General features: G+C 58.1%; 1 protein-coding gene across 4 annotated transcripts in view; it reads right to left on the bottom strand.

The window, feature by feature from the left end:
- ZFYVE28 (zinc finger FYVE-type containing 28) overlaps positions 1–21758 on the bottom strand; it is a 114573-nt gene extending 92815 nt beyond the window's left edge. For 3 of the 4 annotated variants that reach the window (XM_068543560.1, XM_068543563.1, XM_068543565.1), the window contains exons 1-2: positions 21636–21686; positions 242–520 (exon numbers count right to left, since the gene is read on the bottom strand). In XM_068543560.1, the coding sequence (XP_068399661.1) occupies positions 242–475 (234 nt within the window). In that variant the 5' untranslated portion in view covers positions 476–520; positions 21636–21686. Of the gene's footprint in view, positions 1–241; positions 521–21635 lie in introns of all 4 variants that reach the window. The other variant, XM_068543562.1, reaches the window with a different exon arrangement.
- Positions 21759–23004: the final 1246 nt, after the last annotated feature.

Genomic DNA, 23004 nt, shown 5'->3' with positions numbered 1-23004 from the left:
AATTCACGCCCAGCAGCCGAGTCTCAGATCCCAGGACCACCTTGTCCAACCCCCAGGGTGGAGGATGGCTTCGCGGGGCAGCTGAATGGGGCGAGGTGGTATCTCGCTGTGGACGTAACTTACGGCCCCAGGACCCATCGGTGCTGAGCTTCCCCTCACAGAGTGGTTGACCGCCTGAGCAGGTCAGACCTGCGCGCAGGTCACGGGGCTCCAGCTGGTGCACCTGGGGTCCTCAACGTACCAACACCGTCTTTCTAACGAAGGTGAGTCTTTCCAGCCCGCGGTCCACACGCAGAGGGGCCCGGTGTCTGGACGGTGGCACACGGGATCTGCAGTCATGGGGACAGTCACACGTTGGGTGTCCCGGCTCTGACATCATCCGAGGTGCCAGCAGGCGGGCACTGGTCAATGAAGATTGGGAATCTCTTCTGCGCCAAGGGCAAGGCCAGCCTCCTGAACTCTCTGACCTTCCCATTCAAAATCCAACCTCATCCAGCTGGAGAAGGGCCCACCTTCTCTCCTAGAAATGGAATGAAACAACGTGGGTACAGCGGAGGCCCCTGGTGTGAAGCCCCTTTTGTACAAGGGCTGAAGAGACGTGTATCCAAGGGAATCATTCACCCCACTAATCAGCCTGAAATGTCGCAGCTCCCGTGTTCCCAATCCCGGCAGAGTCACGCCAGCCTCTGGCCCTCAGAGACCCATCACAGTTACTTTCGCAGAGTGAATGATAAGTCACACACTCCCCGGAAAGAGCTACAGCTCACGCTCGCTGCTTCCTTTCGTCTAGATTTTAGAAGACTAAGAAGAGAGGAATTCAGACAATACACTTAACATTTCATGGAAACTACTTAATTGTATTGCTTATTTTCCAAGAGCAGATGACAACGCAAAAAACGCAAAAGGCAGCCTTTCTCTTAACCGCTTGATCTACTCTTGGGCTGAGCAGCCTCGCCTCCCAGGCCCCCGGCGGGACTGGCCCAGGGGGCATTCACACCCAAGCCCAGAGCTCCATCGTGGTGGCCCCTGGCACTGCGCTGGACGCCTTGTCCTGGACTCAGGGGCAGGAAGCAGGGCCTTCCTGAGGTTCATCCCCTACCCCGGCTCTTCCACAGCCAAGGCCACCGAGAACGCCAGGCCAGACCCAATGCCACAGTGCCGTCCCCTCGAGGGACCACACACATCACATCATGGTCAGTGGTGCGGGGAACAGGTAGCAGGACACGGGAAAGGTGTGCAGCAGGGAGGGCAGGGGCCCCTTAGATGAGAGCCGGTGACACCCTGTGTGTGGGGGGGGGGGGCGTCCAGTGCACTGCAGGATGCTGAGTGGCACCCCCGGCTGCCACCCACGGGAGGCCAGCAGAACGTCCCCCTCCCAGTTGTGACAACCAGAAATGTTTCCAAACATCACCAAATGTCCCCTAAGAGTCAAAATCACCCCCGGCTGAGAACCACCGGATTAGACAGAAAACAGGCATCTCCGATAAGGTGGAATTGAAAGGGCAACCTGATGAGGGGGAGCCGTCCTGGCAGAGGGGACCCCGAGGAGGGGCGTGATTAAGGAGCAGCACAGAGCCCGGAGGTCAAAGGGGGCGCCTGACTCTGGGTGGGGGTCACAGGGGTTCTGGGCAGAGCGACAAGATCAGAATTTAAACAATGATTCCAGCTGCTGTGTTGAGACCAGCCTGGGGTGAGTGCGGGGCAAGGGCAGAAGGTGGGAGGCCAGTTAGGGGGCTCCTGCAATAACCCAGGGAGATGATGGTGGCTGGGAACAGGGGAAGCGTCAGAAAGGGTCATCTCCCAGAAACACTTTTTTATTACTTATTATTTTAAACTGCAGTAACAGGGACTTCCATGGCAGTCCAGTGGTTAAGACTTCACACTTCCACTGCAGGGGGCATAGGTTCGAACCCTGATCGGGGAATTAAGATCCCACATGCTGCACGGCATGGCCAAAAAGAAAAAAAAAAAAAATTAACTTGCAGTAACATAGAAAATAAGATAAAATCTGCATTTTAACCACTTTTAAGCGTACAGTTCTGTGGCATCAAGTACATTCACAATCTTATACAGCCATCACCACCATCCATCTCCAGAACTTTTTTCTTGCAAAACTGAAACTCTGTCCCCATCACACAGTAACTCTCCATCCCCTCTCCTCCCTACCCCTGGCAACCACCCTTCTCCTTTCTGTCTCAAGGAATTAGGCTGCTCTCAGTACCTCATGTAAGTGGAATCATACAGTATTTGTCCTTCTGTGTTGGGCTGATGTCACTCAGCACATTGCCCTCAAGGTTCACCCATGTTGCAGTCGGTGTCAGAATTCCCTTCCTGGTTAAGGCTGAGTCATACATGTACCTACCACATCTTGCCATCCATCCGTCCAGCGATGGCCACTTGGAATAACGCTGCTGTGAAATGCTGCAGGGCATGCCTACCGGGTCTGCTGCTGGCGGGGACAGACGGCGAGAAACCAGGAGAGTCAGGCCTGAGCCCCGCGTGAGCAGAGATGGGAAGGATGGGGGGAGGATGGGCAGGCAGGGAGCAGCCTCATTTCCAGGAGATGCGATGGAGGTGCTGAGTGGGCAGCAGAGTCAGGGAGGCCAACACCCAGCAGAGATCAGGGCTGGAGATACATGTGTGAGTGAGGTCGGGCACTGAGGGCTTAGAGCTGGATGCTTCACGGGTTGCCTGACACGCAACGGGAGGAGCAGCCAGTGAGACAGGACGCAAACCAGGAGAGCAGGATCCTACACGCCGGGGGAGAAGTACTGGGGAGGTGAGGACAGCAGCAGTCTACAGGTTCTCAGTGGTAGGAGTCAGGTCTTCCGCTGGACCTCATGCAGGAAGGGAGGTGACCCAACTGGTGTTCAGACACAGGAGAGGTCACGGCAGGGGTCACCTCTAGGGGGTGACCTAGAAGACTGGGGGACACTGGGACAGGACAGGCCACAACCCTGAACAGGCAAAGGGGGTGACCATCCAGTGCACAAGGTGGGGGGGAGATCCAGTGTGTGGGGGGTGAGATAGAGTGTACAAGGGGGAGTGAGATCTAGTGTATGGGGTGGTGAGACCCAGTGTACAAGGTGGGGTGAGATCCAGTGTACAAGGGAGGGCGTGAGATCCAGTGTACAATGGAGGGCGTGAGATCCAGTGTACAAGGGTGGGGGTGAGATCCAGTGTACAAGGGGGGGGCGAGATCCAGTGTACAAGGGAGGGCGTGAGATCCAGTGTACAAGGGGGGTGGCGAGATCCAGTGTACAAGGGAGGGGGTGAGATCCAGTGTACAAGGGGGAATGAGATCTAGTGTACACGGGGGGGGTAAGATCCAATGTACAAGGGGGTGTGTGAGATCCATTGTACAAGGGGGGGTGAGATCCAGCGTACAAGGGGGGGTGAGATCCAATGTACAAGGTAGGGAGAGATCCAATGTACAAGGTGGGGTGAGACCCAGTGTACAAGGTGGGGTGAGATCCAGTGTACAAGGGAGGGCGTGAGATCCAGTGTACAATGGAGGGCGTGAGATCCAGTGTACAAGGGTGGGGGTGAGATCCAGTGTACAAGGGGGGGGCGAGATCCAGTGTACAAGGGAGGGCGTGAGATCCAGTGTACAAGGGGGGTGGCGAGATCCAGTGTACAAGGGAGGGGGTGAGATCCAGTGTACAAGGGGGAATGAGATCTAGTGTATAAGGGGGGGGTAAGATCCAATGTACAAGGGGGTGTGTGAGATCCATTGTACAAGGGGGGGTGAGATCCAGTGTACAAGGGGGGGTGAGATCCAATGTACAAGGTGGGGAGAGATCCAGTGTACAAGGGGGGGGTGAGATCCAGTGTATAAGGGGGAGTGAGATCTAGTGTACAAGGGGGGGTGAGATCCAATGTACAAGGGGGGGTGTGAGATCCAGTGTATAAGGGGGAGTGAGATCTAGTGTATGGGGGGGTGAGACCCAGTGTACAAGGTGGGGTGAGATCCAGTGTACAAGGGGGGGTGAGATCCACTCTACAAGGGGGGGTGTGAGATCTAGTGTACAGGGGGTGGGGTGAGACCCAGTGTACAAGGGAGGGTGAGACCCATTGTACAAGGGGGTGTGTGAGAGCTACTGTATGGGGGGGGTGAGATCCACTCTACAAGGTGGGGGTGAGATCTAGTGTACAGGGGCTGGGGTGAGACCCAGTGTACAAGAGGGGGTGAGACCCATTGTACAAGGGGGTGTGTGAGATCCACTGTACAAGGGAGGGGGTGAGATCCAGCATACAAGGGGGGTGAGATCCAGTGTACAAAGTGGGGTGAGGTCCAGTGTACAAGGGGGGTTGAGATCCAGTGTATAAGGGGGGTTGAGATCCAGTGTACAAGGTGGGGTGAGATCCAGTGTACAAGGAGGGTGTGAGATCCAGTGTACAAGGCGGGGGCGAGATCCAGTGTACAAGGGGGGATGAGATCCAATGTACAAGGGGGGTGAGGTCCAAATACAAGGGGGGGTGAGATCCACTCTACAAGGCGGGGTGTGAGATCCAGTGTACAAGGGAGGGTGTGTGATCCAGTGTACAAGGGGGGGGGGCAAGATCCAGTGTACAAGGGGGGGTGAGACCCAGTGTACAAGGGGAGATGAGATCCAATCTACAAGGGGGGTAAGATCCAATGTACAAGGGGGGGTGTTAGATCCAGTGTACAAGGAGGGGGCGAGAGATCCAGTGTATAAGGGGGAGTGAGATCCAGTGTACAGGGGCGGTGAGATCCAGTGGGCGGGGGGAGGCAGACTGCCTACAAAGATGCACCTGGACCCCCACCTCCCCTGTGGCCAGGCCTCTCCTCCCACTGAAGTGGGGTCTCTTTCCCTCCTTGGACCTGGGCTGGTCCGTGACCTTCCTAGGCTGAGGGAACGCAGCCAGCGCTCCTTGTGAGCACTCAGGGCCCTCCTGCACCATGTCCCTCTCTTGGACCACTGGCCCCGGCGTAGACAGAAGCCCAGCGCCGGTGCTGAAAGGTGGGCGGCCCCATGGAGACGGAGGCCTGGCGGTCCCAGCACAGGGAACTCGGAGACCGTCCCCAGATGAGCCTGCCTCCCTTACGGGCGGAGTGACGTCACTCAACAACGGTAACGTCAACCCCCGCGCCCCAGCCACGAGAGAAGACCACAGACCTGGCAGTTTAAATACAGACATTTATTTCTCACGGTCTGGAAGCTGGACGTCCAGGGCCAAGGTGCCCGGGTGGCCGTTCCCGCGAGGCCTCCCCCTCACCGTGTGCTCCCGGCAGAGACAGTGCTCCTCAGGCAGTAGTCAGACGGGATCAGGGCCCCTCCCTACGACCGCAATTATCCTTAATTACCTCCTCATCTCCAAACACAGTCACGCTGGGGTGAGGGCTTCACGTGAGTTCGGGGGACACATTCAGTCCACGGCACCCCCGACCATGGTCCCACCGCTGAACGGACTTTCTAGAAGCTCGTTTTGTTCCGCTTTGTAAGTCCCCACAAACCCCCGTGGCAGGGTCAGGGGCCCTCGCAGTCGTCCTTAGTTAAACACCCTTTTTTTAATAGAAAGTTTAAACTGATCTATAATGACAGCAAGCAGACCAGCATTAGCCTGGGGGTGGAGGCGGAGGGGATGCAGAGGGGCCAGGGAGCATCTGGGGGGTAGTTATGCCCACTGTCTTCATTGTGGTGACGGTTTCACAGGTGTCAAATCCTAACCTGTCCACCTGAAATATGTGCCGTTTATTGTACGTCAATTATACCTCAATGGACTTGTTGAAAGGTTATTTTTTATTAAATGTTTTACTTTTAGGTAGTTGTAGATTTACACGCAGTCGTAAACAACAGCACAGAAGGGTCCCGTGCACCTTCGCCCGCTCGTTCCCCTCGACGGTGACATCTGGCAAAACCGCAGAACCGTATCGTAAGCAGGACACTGACAGAGACCGGAGCTGCCCATCTCAGCCAACCTCCCGTGTGCTCCGCGCACTGCACTGTGCGTGTGACGAGTGCCGCGCGACCGTATCCCACGGGCAGGTCCCTGGATCCACACCACGACCAAGACACAGAACTGCTCCACCGCCCCATCAGCATTTAAAAAAAATACTAACTGTGGTAAAATGCACATAACATAAAATTTACCATCCTAACCTTTTTTAGGAGTAGAGTTTATCGGCATTAAGTGCATTATGCCTCAATAACGCCATTTAAAAGGTTGTTTTTTTTAAAAAAAGAAAGTTTTAAAAAACCTGGACTTGGGGAGCAGGCTGTCTCGCAGGTCCTGAGTCACTGCCCCTTTTCCAGCCCCACGGGATGGAGGAGACCCCCGCTGGCTCCCATCTGCTGTGCCCTCAGTCCCTTCTGTGTCGATGACTGCCACCCCCAAGACCCCCTGCTGGTCAGCACCCCGTCCAGAGAGGCGGCTCCCCAGGGTCAGTGTCCCCTGAAGAAAGACCCTGGGCTGTCACACCTGCAGGGTGACTGCACAGGGTCACGTGCAGAGGGGGCGAGAGGTCCCGGCGTCTCAGACACGCCGAGTTCCACACGTGGACCCATTTGTTCCATGAAGGCCCCTCAGCCCCAAGCCTCTGCGGGGAGGCTTCAGGAAGCCCACCTCCCAGACTGGACGGCCTTGTTCTGTGCGCCCTGCAGGCCTGGGAGCCAGAGAACATGCCTGGGGGACGCTCTTGGTGATTTCCAACCTCCTGGGAGATGAAGCTGTCGTGTGGGCAAGCCAGGATCCCACAGGCTCACAGGGAGGTGTCCCTGCAGCTTTCGGGTCACTCAGCTCTCCCCCCACCACACCCGTGACCATGCCGCCCTCTGAAACCGCTACTTTGGCCACTCGCTCCGGGCACCCAGCTTTATCCCCCATGAGAAAGTCCCATGTGAGGCCAGGGCCTCTGCTGCCTTGGTCTCTGCCAAAGTCCCAGCCCAGTGCCTGGAGCAAAGTACCTACCCAAGTACTGCCTGTTGAATGAATAAACGATTACCTTAACTGCCGTCCTGAGATGGGTAGGAGGGGCTCACGGCTTCCTTTCATCACACCAGACGGCATACAGGGAACAGCCACAAGGAAACCGCCCCCCTCCCTCCCTCTCTCTCCACAGCGAGACTCCGCCCCACGTGCACATCTGCGTAGGGTCCTCTCCCCCCGTCCCTGGCACTGTCCCCTTACCCGGAGGAGATCTCAGAGCGGGGCCAGGTGGTGGTCGGGACCCCAACCCAGCGGGACGTGAGCCACGCCAGCTCGTGCCCACAGTCACCGGGCCACATGGAGCTGGGTTCTCCGTCACGCCTATCAAAGCTTCCTCAGCACAGGGCGGAGGGCAGCAGGCCAGGCCGGCGCCCACTAAGACGCACCATCACCTGCATCCTCCCCAGAAAGAGCCCGAGGGAAACGCTCACCGTGCACAGCTGGGCAGGCACGCCCCGCGGCGCACAGGGCTCCGCTTCGGTGCCAGTCGTCTACACAGGGCCCTTCCCCGCGGAGGTGGCCAGAGCCTTTGGGTTTTTTGGCCACTCCACACAAGCTTGCCGGCTCCTCCGGACGGGCACACAGCCCTGACCCTCCCTGGTTCCAGAGTTTCAGTGACAACAAGAACCTCCCAAAGGCCTCGGAGAACCACAGGTAGGGTGGACTGTTCTTTTTAACTTGATTGCACTTCATTCATCTACGTGAAGGGCCTTGTGGCTAGTGTTTTTATATGTTGTTGGTTCATCACAGAACGTTTGGTAACATCAAATGACAGGAGATGACTTCCGTTTACATAAAACACGCACACAAAGCTAATCTCTTCGCGCTTCTCAGTTTGGCTGTTAAAGCACAGGTGTTTGAGCAGCAGTGACTCTAAGCAACCAGGTGTCCCAAACTGCCTCGGATGAGGGTCCTGGAGGTCACCAGCCACCTGGGCTTTGCTGGAGGGAGCAAGGCCAGAGCAGCAGGTCAAAGCTATTCACTCTGATCGACTGATGCCCTGCTTTGTCCACAAAGGACCAGAGGTGGCTGCTGTCACACGTGGCCTGAGAATGGGGCCAAAGACAGCACAGCAAGCACAGAAGTGGAAATGCCACCTCAGTAAGTAGGCCAGGCACAGCCCAGGTGTGACTCACCTGGGGAAGCAGGCATGCAGTCACACGACCCCTCCCAGCACCCCAGTGAATCCTGAGCTCCGAATTCTAAGAGGGACTTTTCACACGGGGTTTAGTGGGGAATCCCGCGGGGAACAGACAACAGGAGGTGAAGGCATTAACCACCCCCTGGGGAGCCACCACCGTTGGGCAAGGCTGCAGGGGCCACGGAAGCTCTCGTGGGTGCAGGCTGGGTGGCCCACCCGTGGCGCCAGCCGAGGGCTCAGCTGATGCTCAGCAAATGTTCCCTGAAGATGCCAGTTCAGCCCATTCAGCCCCAAACCACCTGCCCTCAGATCCCGCCTGGGTGCTCCTGGTGAGGGTGCCAGCAGGGCTGGGGGCGGGAGCCTGTGGGCCCCAGAGTTCCCAGGCTTGAGGCAATGGGGAGGCCCGAGGCCAAAGATGAGCCAAACCCCAGGGCCATGGAAGCAGCTGGAATGTGCAGGAATTCCTGACGCACAGCCGAGTCCGCCAGCCCAGGGCTCGGCCACCTCTCCGGGTCGGCTCTGTGCAATCTCGCCATCACTCAGGCTGCCAGACCAGGTACACAGATGTAGATTCCCATAGTTCTGAGGCTCTGAGGAGACTCTGTCCCTCTCTCCCCCGCAGCTGCTGGGGGTGCTGGCAATCTTGGCGTTCTTTGGCTTGTAGAAGCATCACTCCATCTCTGCCTCTGTCTGCACATGGCCTCCTCCCTGTGTGCATCTGTGCCCAAATGTCCCCTTTTCATAGGGACCCCAGTTCTGTTGGCTCGGGGCCCACCCTGATGACAACATTTTAACTAGACCCTGTCTCCAAATAAGGCCATGTTCTTGGGTACAGGGCTTAGGGCTTGAACTGTCTTTTGGGGGATACGGTCCAACCTATTAACAGCTGGTCACGCAGATCCTAAAATGTCTGGGTGGTGCCCATGTCCCACAAACTCGGACCGTAATCTTGCTCTCAGGACCAAGGAAGGTCTGAGCTTCGAGCCTGGCCCTTCGTGCCCAAGCCTGCCAGCCGCAGCTCCCCTCCTGCCCAGGCATCCTCTCTGGCTGTCAGAACCTCCTGCCTGCCCCTGACCACACCACGCTGCCCCTGCCCAGCGTGCCCGTGGCCCCGTTCTCCAGCCTCCTGAGCACAGGTCACCATGTCTGGCTCCTCTTCAGAGGCCCCCACACCTGGTTTGCACGGGCACTTGTGACGGCGCAGAGCTCTTTTCTAAGAGGGACCTCACCCACCTGCAGCCCCGGCACCCGCACCTGCTGCAGGGCCAAAGCCTCTGCCTGAGTGGACAGCCCGTTCTGGCTGGAACCCAGATGCAGAGCGAGGGCTCCGTCCCTCACCAGGGCCCAAAGTGCCCCAGTGTCCGAGAGCCACCAGAGGCAGCCACTGCCCGCAGCAACAGCCCAGGGGCAGCCCCACTCTCTGCTCAGCCGCGACCAGCTCCCGGGACCCAAGGCAGACAAAGAACGCCACCACCCCCATCCAGGGGACCTCGCCACTGCGCCCGGCGGGGGGTGTGAGGGATGCCGCGTGAGAAAGGCCCAGTCACGCAGAGGAGCGTTGGCACACGCTACACTACCTCGGAGGACTCCTGGAGCGTGGGCCCGGCCCCCCATGAGCCTGGGGGTGTCGGAGGAGAGGGCACAGCCCATTTCGGAGGACCACCAGGCCTGCGATCCCAAGGAGTCTGTCGTGGTTGCTGAGCGCTGAGAAGTGGGGATGCCATCGGGACACCTGCTCACCAGGGTTGGGGCGGCCCAAAGGCCAGAGCACACAGGCCTGGCAGCCATCAGTGCCCCGTCTGGACGCCCTGTGGCTCTCACAGGCCCTACCCCCCTCCTCCACCACCCACCCTGCATTTGTCAAGAACCACAACGGGGAAAGAGTCTAGAAGTTCCTCACGATGTTAGGCACAGACTCTGCTCCTGGGTACCTGCCCAGGAGAATGAAAACATACGTCTACACGAAAACGTGTACACGAAGGTTCACAGCAGCCTTACTCACAAGGGCCAAAAGGTGGAAACAGCCCAATGTCCGTGGATGGATGAATGGACAGATAAAGGGCAGCCTATCCATACAATGGAATGTGACTCATCCTTACAAAGGGAAGTCCTACACGTGCCACAACGTGGATGAAACGCACGTGAAGAAAGTCAGACACAAAAGGCCCCATGCTGTGGGGCTCCTTTTATACGAAATGTCCAGAAGAGGCAAATCCACAGAGACAGAAAGCAGACTGGAGGTTACCAGGGGCTAGGGGAGGGGAGAGTGGGGAGAGGTTACATCAGGGATACAGGGCGCTTCTGCGGCTGGTGGAAGAGTTTGTAAACCGGGGGAGACTGCACTGAATGGGCGCCCTGACATGGTTCACTGTATGTCATATGAATGTCACCTAGTTCTTTTAAAAAACAAGACATGTAACAAAAAAACAAAAACCGACAACAGGCCTCATCAACAAGTCGATCTGTGCCTCAAAGCACATCCTTGGGAAAGCGCTGAGGGGAGCCCCAGACAGCAGGGCACGGACACCAGTCCACCCACACCGGGTCTGGGCCTTTGGAGCAGAAGCCACGATTCCCCGGCCCCTCACAGGCCGTGCTGCACAGGGAAAACGGGGGACATGTCACATGTGACACTGCCATTTGCCTTTCCAGTTTTGTCCCCATGGGGAGGCAGGGCGTCCACTCAACAGTCCTTGACTCTACGATAATCTGGAGCACATCTGTATAGACCAATCAGACCTCCCCAGGGCCCCAGCACCCGTTAGAGGCCGCACGCCGACCGCGTCCCTCGGCCCACGGTGGGACACTGGGGGCGGAGGTGGGGAGCGGGCCAGGCCCGACGCTGTGGTCTTGGTCAGAGGGAAGGTGCCGGTGGGCAGGGGGTGGTCCCAGTGCCGCTGGGACCGGGAGGGCAAGGAGGGGCAAGCAGGCGGTGCCGCCATGTGACAATGGAGCCCAGCATCGTGCACTCGAGTCACCGTCACGCAAGTGGTCCCCTTGGTTCTCTCAAAGCAGTTTCCAAGCACCCACCAGACAGGCTGCCAGGGATCTAGGGTTCCGCTGTGATGGGGCCCGCGCGGTGGGACGGGGCGCCGGGGAGGCCGCGGACGCTTGGCTGCCCCCGCGCCGTCCCTTCTGGGTGTCCCCGACTGTGGAGAGCTGGTCGGTGTCCCCACGGTCCCAGAGAGCCCCAGCCTGCTCGCCCCCGCTGGCCCAGCGCCGGCCAGACACGGGTGCGCTGCGGGCACTCGGGCGGACGATGCCCGGGGCACCGGCGTGGCGGATGCCGGGGAAACGGCCCACCGTGAGCGCCTCGTCCGGCACCTCGCGCGTCCCTGATCAGCAACATGAGCAGTGGGTGTCCGGGCGGGGTCCCCTCTGCCGGCCCCGCACGACCGGGCCCCCGGGAGCCGGGTCACGGGGCCGCGGGGCTGGGCGGCCAGCCCTGGGGGTGTCCGAGGGCCTCCCGTTCGGCCAAGGCACAGAGCCCGTCAACACAGGGAGCACATCTGTCACCCCCTCGGGTGAGGAGACCAGAGCTGACCCGGGGTCCTGAGCCCACGTCCTGCGCTTGTGCCCACCCACCGTCCACGTGAGCAAAGCCACCGCCGGGCCTGGGTGTGGGGTAGGGGACGGACGCCTCCTAACAGCCTGCAGGCTCCAGCGCAGGGGGCGCGGGCTGCTCAGCGCCCCTCTCCACACGGAGACAAGAGCCTAAACCAGCAAGACACACGAGAACGCGAGAGACACCCAACGGGGTGGAAGGTCCCGGGCTGAGCCGTCCTCCATGTTCAAGGGTCCTGTCCGGGGGCAGCGGCCCCCAGGACCACGTGTGACCACCTCCTCCTCTGACACTCAGGGACACCTGTGCACGACCTCAAACGCGGGGAGAAAATGGCCCTGCACGGACCTCCAGTTACACAGTGCTGGCCAGTCAGCCCAACAGACACAGCCCTTCTTCACGAGGCTCTCGGTCTGAGCAGAAGAGGTAAGGGATGGAAGTGAGGAGAGGGGATGCCGCGTCCCTGGCCCAGACGCACCCCAGGACGGAGGGGCCCACCCCCCAGCCCCCAGGACGGCCCTTGGCTGAGAAGGGCCCTCCCCGGGCAGCCCCATCCACCACCCGTCCAGAGTGGTGGGAAGGCCGCCCTGAAGGGCCAGCCCGTCAAGGCCCAGCTTCCTCCCCCTCCAACCCTGTCCCTCCCAAAACACCCCACCTGCAGGCAAATCCCCTGGAGCCTGCTTCCCTAGCTCGAGCCAACCTACTTCTCGGTGGAGTGGGTGGGTTACCTGTGGCCCTGCTTACAGCGCAGGGATAGAGACCCCTCCCCGGGGGTTGCCCCTCCTTCAAGCTGCCCTGGGGCACCACCTGGCAGGCTTGCTCCATCTGCATTTCTGAGAACACCAATGCATTTGCCACGATTCCTAAAGCTTTATTTCTTGCTTTTTATTTACTGTGCTTTGGCTTTGCTGCCTTCTTGCCTCCTTTCCTGCTTCGACTGCATTGGTTACATCTACTTTATTCTTTTTTTCCCTCTCCTGGTCTGGAACTCACCCTTCTGTAGCTATCATCCTAGGGTTCGCCTGAGTTAATTCACACACTCAGCTCAGGGTCTGAGGCCGGCCAACACCTCCGGCCTCATCCTGAACCAGCGGAGGCCGTCCAGGGCGTAACGGGCGTTACCGTCCAGGGCTTCCATCCCGGCTGGCTCTTGAGGCCCCTTGTCGCCAGAATCTCCGCTCCCGGCATCTGCCCCCACGCTCACTTCTGACTGCTTCTCGCCTCCCACTCCCTCCTTCTGACTTTGACTTTGCTTTTGGAGAACATCTCCCAGTTCTCTTCAGCAAGGATTTGGGGGCGGTTACTTTTTTGTCTTCGTGTAAAACTGTCTTCATCTGACTCTCCTCTGCGGATGGCAGCCCAGCCCCGGCCGGGACTCTGCGTGGAGCCAGGTGCCTCCTCCCGGCAAGATCCCTCGGCCCCCAGAGTCTCCAGGCCTGGAGGCCGCAGCCCGGCCCACTGTCCTCCCTCGAAGTCCGGACACGCCGTGCATCCAACGTGCCCGTCTACTTAGTAACGTTTACTCCGTTTAGGGCTTGGGCTTCACTGAACCTGAACATCCATCAACACAGCTGACAAAAGCCTCCCCTTCTCTCTGGCCTCTCATCCTGGAAGCCCCGTCAGATGCACCTTGAGCCCCCTCATCCTGTCCTCCGTGTCCCCGACCCTCTCAGGTTGCCTTTCACCTCCCTGGCCACCTGCTGGGTGATCTCCGCAACCACCTGCCAGGTCAGCGACCCCCTCCAACGTTTAACCCATTCCTCGGGGTGGGTTCCAGCTTTGAGTTTTTAAACCCAGTGACTGTCCTTTTCATTCTGGGAGCTCCATTTGGCCCTTGTTTAAAAGAGGCTCCATGTTGCCTTGTGGTTTCCTTTCCCCCCACACCTTGGACTGTTCTAAACGGCAGTTCCCTTAGCCTTTGCTGTTCCTGATTCTTGCTCAGGGAGAACCACTTTCTCGGGAGTTTTGTAACTTTTTACTGTGAATTCCACCTCAGAGGTGCGGCAGGAGGGCCCTTCTGGGATGGTTTTGCATTTTATTCCGCCAGGCACCCAGGTGACTCTTAGCACCAAAGGTGGCGGGGGGAGAGTTTCCCAAGCTCTCTGCCACTGAGGGCGGGGCTCCACGTGTGAATCCCTCCAGCCCACCCCCGCCGGCACTCAACGTGTGACCCAGCAGGCCCCTGTCCACCCACCCCTCTTCCGGGGGCACTCGCCAGGCTGCAGCATCCCGCCCCTACACCACCAGGAGGGAGAGTTGGCAGCCCCTCCCCCGAAGGGGCGCTGGCCCTGTGGGGACCTAGAAGCAGCTGGGCCTCGGAACGCCAAGCCCCTCAAGAGATGTGGCCCCGAGCATCTTTTCACTCAGCTGCGAAACATCTTTTCCCTTGTTTATCTCAAAAAACACTACAATTCGCAAAAAAAAAAAAAAAAAAACTTTCTAAAAATGCTGAAATTCTTTTTTTTCAATTGAAGTGAAATTCACATAACATACAAGTAACCATTTTAAAGTGTGCAATCCAGTGCCGTTTAGTGCATTCACAATGTTGTCCACTCTCCAGTTTTAAAACTTTCTCATTGCCCTCGCCAAAAGAAACCCCATACGTTTTTGCTATCACTCCTCATTCCACCCCCTACCCCGCAGCAACCACTGACCCACTTCCTGTCTCTGTGGATTTGCCTTTCCTGGACATTTCACATAAATGGAATCACACACTATTTGTCCTTTTGTGTCTGGCTTCTTTACACGTAGCATCAGGTTGTCAAGGCTCATCCACGTTGCACTAGGTACTTCATTCCTTTTCGTGGCTGAATGGTATTCCATTGTGTGTATATACCCCATTTTTTTGATATTTACCTGTTCACTGTTGATGGACATTTGGGCTGTTTTCACCTGGCTATTCATGTTACTGTGAGCATGGGTGTACAATTCTTAAATGTATCTAACATCTAGGTGGTTGATTCTGCTTTTAGACCTTTTTATAACTACAATATCCCTAAAAACAATTGGAAACATTTTCAAAAACTGAAAATGCAAGAAAAGAATTACTGTTCTAAAGACATCATCCCTACAATGGGTATGCTAACTCATTTCCCCCAAGAACCCAGCCAGTGTACCCCCATGGTTGGAGGGTGGTTTGTCAAGGGGAAGGCATTAGCTGGAGCAAACCCCACCACGGCAGAGACTTACAGAGCCCCCCATGCAGAGTTCAAAGGACCCCCTCAGCCATGAAGGGAGCCCCATGTGAAGTGCCCCCAACATTCCCCTGTCCCCACCCAGCACGAAAACTATGAGAAAATGGAAGGGCTTCAAAATACTTACTGTAAGAAGGAAAAAAACATTCCATTCATCTTAACCAACTACTCTACATAAATTACCATAACATGAAATGTTCTATTCTACTTTTGCTTAATCTATTCAGATCAGTGGGAAAAAATCCATTCATTTTTGTCTTCCTCCTTCAAACACTTGAATTGCCCATCAATATCTAAGTTTCTTTGTAATCCAACTGTAAAAAGTACAGAAAATTAATTGTTTCACCAAATGGAACTCACGTAAAAACTGATGGCACGACAGTTCATTCCCACAGGACGCGCACAGCTCAGGATGGGGTGCTTACGGATTCCAGCTCTCGGGTCAGACAGACCTGAGTTCAATCCCAATCCTGCCTCCCCCTGCCTGTGAAGGCTCCAGCAAGTTAACCTCATTTGTAAGACGGGGTGCATTAGGATAATCAAAATGTTAACAAGCACCCCCAAAGCCTCAGTGCCTTAAGCAACAGAGATCTATCCCAAGCTGTCACTCACACCCAGCCCCTTCCCCAGCTCCTGCACTGCCCCATGGCCCTGGGGTCCTCTACTGGATCCTGAGCCTCCTGCCAAGGAACCAGGGACGCAGACCACATCCACAGGAGGACAGCTCAAGAGGTCTGGTGTCGGGCCTGACACAGTGGACCCCACTGCTGACCACAGTGGCTGAAACTCAGTCCCAGGACTTTCACTTGGGAGAGTGTACCCAGATGGTAGGCAGCGTCTCTGCCACTGGGGAGGGCGCAGGTAACCGGACCCCCGGGACGCCGGAGTGCCCTGAGTCAGGGTCTGTTCCCAGCAAATGAGCACGAAAAGAAGTCGGGGGGGGGCACCCGTCGAGACACTTCATTCTCAAAATGACCCAGTAGGAGTAGCCGGCAGCCACGATGGCCTCTGGGACTCCATAAAGTCCTCCACACACGGTTCTGTTTCAACCCCACACCTCCGACCCACCTGCAAGTTCCGCTGATAGTGACAGAGGTCATTTCTTGAGCCATCACCGTGAGTCTTTGACAGAGATGGTCCCCTCAAATTCCACGCAACGGGTCCCCTCACCCCCGCCTGGCAGACAGGGCTGCGGGAGGGGCAGTCAGGGTTCCCGCCCAGGCCCTGCTGCCCTGTCTGTGGCTTCAACACCATCAAAACCCATAAGCCACGTGGGCCGCAAAGACTTAGGGCAATAAACACGGGAGAAATGCTGACAACTCACAACATTCTAGACATTTATTTGTCTTTGAACTGGAATCAGCTCCCCTTTGTCCACCTTTGTGTGGGCACACGGCACACACTTAAGGGCCGTGGCTACTCAGTGCTATCAACTCCAGCAAGACTCTGCCTTCAAAACCAGCGGATGACCATTCAGTCACTTACGGGCTCTCAGATGTGCATTTCCACACTTGTAAAACAAGCCTATCTGGTGTTCTGGGAACGCCTGGCAGCCTTAAGGAGAGGCACTAAAGCCTCCCGACATCACCCACCTCAGAAGGGAGGGTCAAATGAAGTCGCCCAACACACTTCCCGTTCAGAGGCGGGCAGTACACCGAGGGTTCCCTCCCCGCCACGCCACCGCCTGCTGGACGCCAAGGCCAGATATCAATTACGCGAAGCTTAAGCCTCCCTGCCTATGACTCACCCATTTAACAGAAACCGTATCATACATTTCCCATAAATACAATGCACTGATGGTAAAGCACAGAGCCCTAAGTGATGACATCAGAGTTGGCACAGAGTTGGCACAGAAATTGATGCTCGCAGCCTGTCTGCATCTCAGCCTCTCCCCTCCCGGCCGGTGTCGGCGGCACAGGCTGGGCGTGTGCGGCCCCACAAGCTCCCGCAGCCCCAGACAGAAGTACAGCAAAGCCTGGGGAAGGAGGCGAGAGCTGCCCCTGGGTCTACCTAGCAGACCCGGCATGGGTGCTACAAGCCTCCTTGACAAGTGGACTCTCGGGCCCTCCCATCTGCCCAGGCGGGACGATGCTTGTGCGTCGTAAGGAAGGCTCTCTGGGCGAGGTGGGGCGGCCAGACCCGGCAGCAGGGAGGGGGGCCCAGCGCCTTCTGAATTCAGGGACAAAACACAGGTGCACTAGGCCAGCCAAGCCCACTCTGACTCAGCACAGCGGAGCATCCTTCCCGGGGCTTCCGAGCCCCACGCTGGGCCCGGCACCCGCTGGCAGAGGGAGCTCGGCGCTGGCACAGCCTGTGCACTGGGCGTCCGCACCACTGGCTCTCCTGCAGCTCACCTCGGAGACAAACGCGCAACTCCAAGGACAGCCTCAGCCGCAGCTGGGCGCTCAGAATTTATCGGCCGAGAAAGAACTAGGTAGCAGCCTGGCTCGAAGTTAACACTAAACTCCCAAGACCCCAGAGCAGCGTCTGTGCCCAGCGAGGGCTGCACTCAGTGCTCCGAGGACAGCAGCTCGTCTCCCACTCGAGCGGGCGGGGAGAGCGAGGCCCGTGCTGGGGCTGCCACGTCCCACTCACGGTCACGCTCAGGCTGCCGTGCAGAGCCCAGGGCAGCAGGGCCAGGTCGTGGGAAGACCACCGTCTCACTCGCCTCCACCACGACCCCTCCCGCCACGCTCTGAACCGGGGGCTCTGCTGACCGCGTGGCTGGGCTTCTCTGGGTCCCCGTCACCCATGCCATCACCGCTCACCCTCGGCCACCGTGGGGCAGCCCGGTAAGCACAAGCGAGCTGCTCATCGCCTGTGCATGCCGGGGGCCATGCAGACACAAGCCCGGCCTCTCCCCAGCCCTGGGGCCGCTCATTTAACACCTGAAGGGCCCCCAACTGCCGCTGCACTTCCAGGCTGTGGCCCCCTCCACCTGGTGGTCAACGTGCAGAGTGCCAGCCACCAACGGGCAGCTCCATGCCCACTGCCCACGGCCGGGGGGGCCAGGACTCTGGAGACAGGGAGGGGCCCTGGGCATGGCTCTGGACGCTCAGCTGCCGACTGAGCCCAGGTTAAGTCAACAGCCACGGTGGGAAGCGCCACACACGTCCCCCCACCCCCAGCCCACAGCAGGCAGAACTTAACTCTGCAAAGATCAAAGGGCTGTTCGTTCCAGAAGCGCACACACCCAGCAGGTTACTTGGCTTCTCTTTGAGAAGGCCATTTCACCCCTAATCTGAACCCAGAATACTGACAGAAAGGTTCCAGATAAACATCACTCGGCAAAGCACTGTGTTTACAAGGAATGCTTCCCCACGAAGAAGGGGGACAAGGAAAATTAATGACCCACATCCCAGAAGTGGTTTTGGGGGGTGCAGACAAGACAGTTCTTCATGAGGTGCACGTGAAGCGTGGTAATTACCGTGGTAATTACCATGAGCGTGGTAATCGCCATCCATCTGGACAATGCCACCTACCCGCCAATCAATTCTTCCTCAAAGATGGAAAACACAAGTTCATCCTGTACCATTACTAACATGCTCCTTGACGGTGGCCAAGAAGACCTGGTGGGGGCCGGTCAGGGTCCTCCAACCCCCGCACCAGCACTTCACCCCTTAGCACAGTCAGCAGGGATCAACAAGAAAATTATAACCCAGCATGAAACACAAGTATTGAGACTTTTGTTTCAAATGAAGACCCCGGTATTCCAAAATGTTTCCCCTTCTGAACGTTAACTCTTGTTTGGAAAGCCTTTTCCTAAACAAAAGCAAAGACACTTAGAAATCCTGAACACTTTCCATGGAAAAAAATCATAGTAGTGTTTAAAAGACTGCCTTAAAGAAAATAAATGGAAATGCGAGAGTCTGCAAATAACTACTGTACACATCAGGTTGGTTTGTTTGTTACTCAACTTCGGTAGTTATTAATGATTCAGATATCAAAAATTCTAAGTGTCGTATAAGAATGTTTTAAAGCATTTCCAAACGCTTTTTAGAACTACAAGAACAATGAATATTTTTGGTTTCAGAATGTTTTCCACTGCACTGTAATGAACAAGAAGCTCAGTGTTCAGTTTTAAACCAAAGCAGGGATTAAATCAAGAATTCAGTTTCAATTGTACATCTATCTAAATACAACAGTGGAAAAAATCCTAACTACAGGCAACAATCTCTCTGAGACACATCCTCCCACAGCTAACATTTAACACTTCAAGGCCCGGAAACCTCCCAGAACTGACTCCTGCTCACTTGTGCCCAAATGTGTTAAATTAGACAGGAAGGGGAAGCATAAAATTCAATTCATAACCTGAGGCCAAAATATGAGCTTCGGTTTGAAAAATGAAAAGCTACTGGGGTGACCTAACCTACTCCAACCCTTCAAATAATTAAGACATTTAACCCCAAAGACAGATGTCCAAAAAGGAACTGCCATGCTCAGACTGACCGCAGGGCAAACACGAAGATCTCAGACAGAGATGTGTCTTGAGTCCAGGGGTCAGACAGCGGCCCAAGACACCACAGTGAAGGAAAGGAGAGGACCAGATGAAACGCTATCCCCTCCCTTCTCCTACGGCGCACAGCTCTGGGCTGAGTCGCTGGGATTGGCTGACTCACCAGCTCTCCACCTTGCCCTGGTCAGCCCGGGGGCTGGCTTTGGAAGGGCAGCTGCCTGCTGAGAGGGAAAATTAGGGACACGACTCTCAATTCCGGGGCACAGTCTCATGGGTAGTATCATTTTCCACTTTTAAAGACTTTTCCCTAAACTGAAACAGGCAGGGCCACTGAAATTATTCAGCTGTAGATGAAACAGAGATTCCACGTTGCTTTTCCGTCCCTTCCAACAACGTCATACAGTTAGGCAATCCTAGAAACAAGTCCTCTTCCACAGCCACGTCTGGGAAAAGGCATGCGGAGCCCTAGGACCCTTGGCAAATGTGTTTTCAGAGACGCCAGAATGTTCCTATGATACGTTTCTCCGCTGGCCCTTGCCGTTTATCACTGAAAACCTGCTGCTGCGGCTCACCCTCACAACGGCCTTCTGACAAGTCCCCTTGGTCTTTCCTTAACTGGTGGCAGAAGTCACACAAACAAAAAGCCGCTCCTTGTACACACATCGCGTGCACAGGCTGCCAGCCTCCCCTGGCACCCTACCCAGCACCAGCAGGTAGGATCAGAGCCGCCTCGGGGGGACTGCAGCAAGGAGAGGGCTGGGCAGGGGGCTGCCAAGGGCAGGGAGGCCCCAAACCACAGGCAGCTCCGGGAAGCACCAGGGTCACACCAAAACACCACTAATAAGCAGCTGCTACAAAGACAGGGAGGTGCGAAGGGGGAGCAGGGCTGCGCAGCTGCACCAAGCAAGAAACAACCCGAATCCCCTCTGGGCCAGGCCAAGGCCGAGCAAGGGGCGGTCCCAGGCACCCTAAGCCCTCGACCCAACACTGGGAGAACTCTCCGACCCCAAAGGCGATGAAGCATGAGCCCTTCCGGTCCCAGAACTCGCCCCAGGACCTCGGGTGCCCATCCTCCAACGGACCCGCTGCAGGAGAGCACAGATTTCAGGAACACCTGCCCTCCCCAGCCCACCCTGGGAGATCACCCATGGCGGGGGAGGAGAGCAGAAAAGCCAGACCCAGAGAAGTGGTCAGCCCTGGGGGGGGGGGGCGTGGCGGGGGCAGTGTTCCTTGGGTCGCTCAGGCACACTGTGGATGTCCGAGGCACCTAGACGTGACCACTGGCCCCACCCCGGCCAATACCCCCACCCCCAGCCAAGACCCCAGCGCCCCAGCCCTACCGCGGTGCCAGCCCCCAGGGTTCGACCCCCGGACGCCTAGGATGCTCCCAGGACTCTGCGCCCGGCTCCTGGGCACCGCCGCACCCAGACTAGGACTAGCTCTGGCCGCAGCGGACACGAGCTCTGGGCGGGCGGCAGGGACGCAGCGCCCGCAGTGCGACTGGCACAGCTGCCGAGGAGCAGGGCGCGCTGCCCAGACCCCGACCCCACGGCCGGGGAGGGGCGCTGCGCAGGGAGGACCCCACCTCTGGCCCCGCTGAGCCTGCGGCCCCGGGCGCGCTCACCCCGCCGCCGCCGGGCAGGGGACTGCCCTGGATTTGACAGCACGCGGGTGGGCACGGGCGAAGGATGGGCACGGGACAAGGATGGGGACGCGAACTGGGCCGAGGCGCGTGTCGGTCCTGGTTCGGGAAGGCAGGGCCGGGACAGTGGGATGGGGACCCGCTCTGGACACAAGGAAGGAGGGGTCCGTCCGGGACCCGGGAGAGGGACATGGGGGTCCCCTCCAGAACCTGGGGTAAGTGGGGAGAGGGTCTGTTCCGGATTGCGGAGGGAGGTTAGGCGGTACATTCCGGGTCCAGGATAATGGCGGGGTGGGGGGAGGCAGAAGAGAAACGGGAGAGTCATCCCTGGTGTAGGGAGGGGGGATGGAAAGGTTTTTCCGGGACCCAGGAGAAGTAGGAGGGTGTCTGCTCGGGCTGCGGGTCGGCGACCACGAGGTGTGAGCAGGGCACCACGCAGGACCGGAATGAGAAGGGAGAGGGGCCCATCTGGCAGCGGGCAGGCGTGGGGAGGGAGTGCACCCTGGCCCGAGGGTAAGAGCAGGAGGGGCGGTTTGGGACCGGGCGGGGTGGGGGGACCCGTGGAAGGGGGAGGGCGACGGTGTGAGCAAGTCGCGGAGTGGAGGGTAGGGTGTCGGCGGCACCATGGAGAGGCCGGTCCCGACCGGGAAAGGGGATCTGCCTCGGCAGCGAGGGACGGGTCCACTCACCTTGGGTTTGTACAGCCACTTTCGGAACCTGTTCATCATCGCCGCGCCGGCCCGTCCCGGCCCCGGCGGTCCTCACCTCCGCAGCGCTGCGCCTGGGCCCGGCTGCGGCGCGGGGCGGGCGGACGCGGGGCAGGGCCGGGCCGGGGTCCCGCGCGGACCCGGGGCGCGGGGCGGGCGGCGTCAGGTGCGCGGAGCAGGTGCGCCGCCGGGAGATGCTCGGAGAGCTGCGCGCGGCACTGACCCGTAGACCCCGGTGGGCAGGCGGACGCGCGGACTGACCAGGCACGGGGGCGCCGGCTCCTCGCGGCTCACTGACACCAGGTGCCTCGGCCGGCCACCGCCGCCCGAGCCACACATGCGCCGACGCGCCGCGAGCCCCAGACCAGCCGCGAGCCACCGAGGCTGCCCAATCCGGTCGCTGCGCCGCGCCGCGCCCCGCCCGAGGCGCGCTCCCCCGCAGGCGACCCGGCGCGCCCGGAGGGGCCGAGAACTACAAGTCCCGATGGGCATTGCGGGGAAGGCGGGGCCCTGAATGTGGCGACCTTTCTGGGCCGCGGGCGCTGTGCATTCTGGGGGTTGTAGTCTTCCCGCGGACGGCTCCGGAGCGTGCAGAGGTTGCTAAGTGACAACGCCCAAACTGCGCCCCAGCACCGCCCCTGCCCTGAGGGTTGCCGGGGTTCTGGCGGAGCAGAAGTGGAAGGGGAGATCCACTGCTATTCCCCAGTCCCCTCGCGCCCGCCAGCCCTGCAATTGCTATGCGACCGGGCGGTGGCGAGAAGGGAGGTTCCGGAGCGCCCGCGGAGCCCGCTGACAGGTACGGGGGGAAGGGAAGCAGGCGAGACCCGAAAGGGGGGCGAGGCGTGTCCCCTCAGCACCAGCACCACCCACGTGCAACTTCCCTAGATCTGCGGGCCAGTTCTCGTCTTTCTTGCTTCCCATCTTCTTGCTTTCGCTCACCACCTTTTTTGGTCTTCTTCCCAGCTCCTTGACTAAAGTTAACGGTGCTTTTTTTTTTTTTTTTAATCGCCATAATAAACGATGCTTTTTAAAAAGATATTCTCCCATATTCACTACTTCCCCTAGCCATGCCCTAATTTGGATCCATAAAAACAATCAACAAAATCTGAGAATCTATTAAGTGCTAAGCAGAAAGCTAAAAACAAGTGTGTGGTCTCACTTTAAACTCCCTCTGGTACCTGAAGAATCAGGCACAAAGAGGCTGCTGCGCTCTGGCTGTAGGAAAGAACCCTCCCCCAACGCCTTGCGCTTTCCCCTGCCCCCACCCAGCACCACTTTGGGTACGTGCAGATTTAGGGTGCACGAGAGGGAGGTAACTCTCTCTTGATAGAGGATTTATTCTCTGCTGCTC

Source organism: Eschrichtius robustus, chromosome 4, assembly GCF_028021215.1.
Source record: "Eschrichtius robustus isolate mEscRob2 chromosome 4, mEscRob2.pri, whole genome shotgun sequence".
NCBI classification, from domain to species: domain Eukaryota; kingdom Metazoa; phylum Chordata; class Mammalia; order Artiodactyla; family Eschrichtiidae; genus Eschrichtius; species Eschrichtius robustus.
This window is presented reverse-complemented; position numbering and strand designations above follow the sequence as displayed.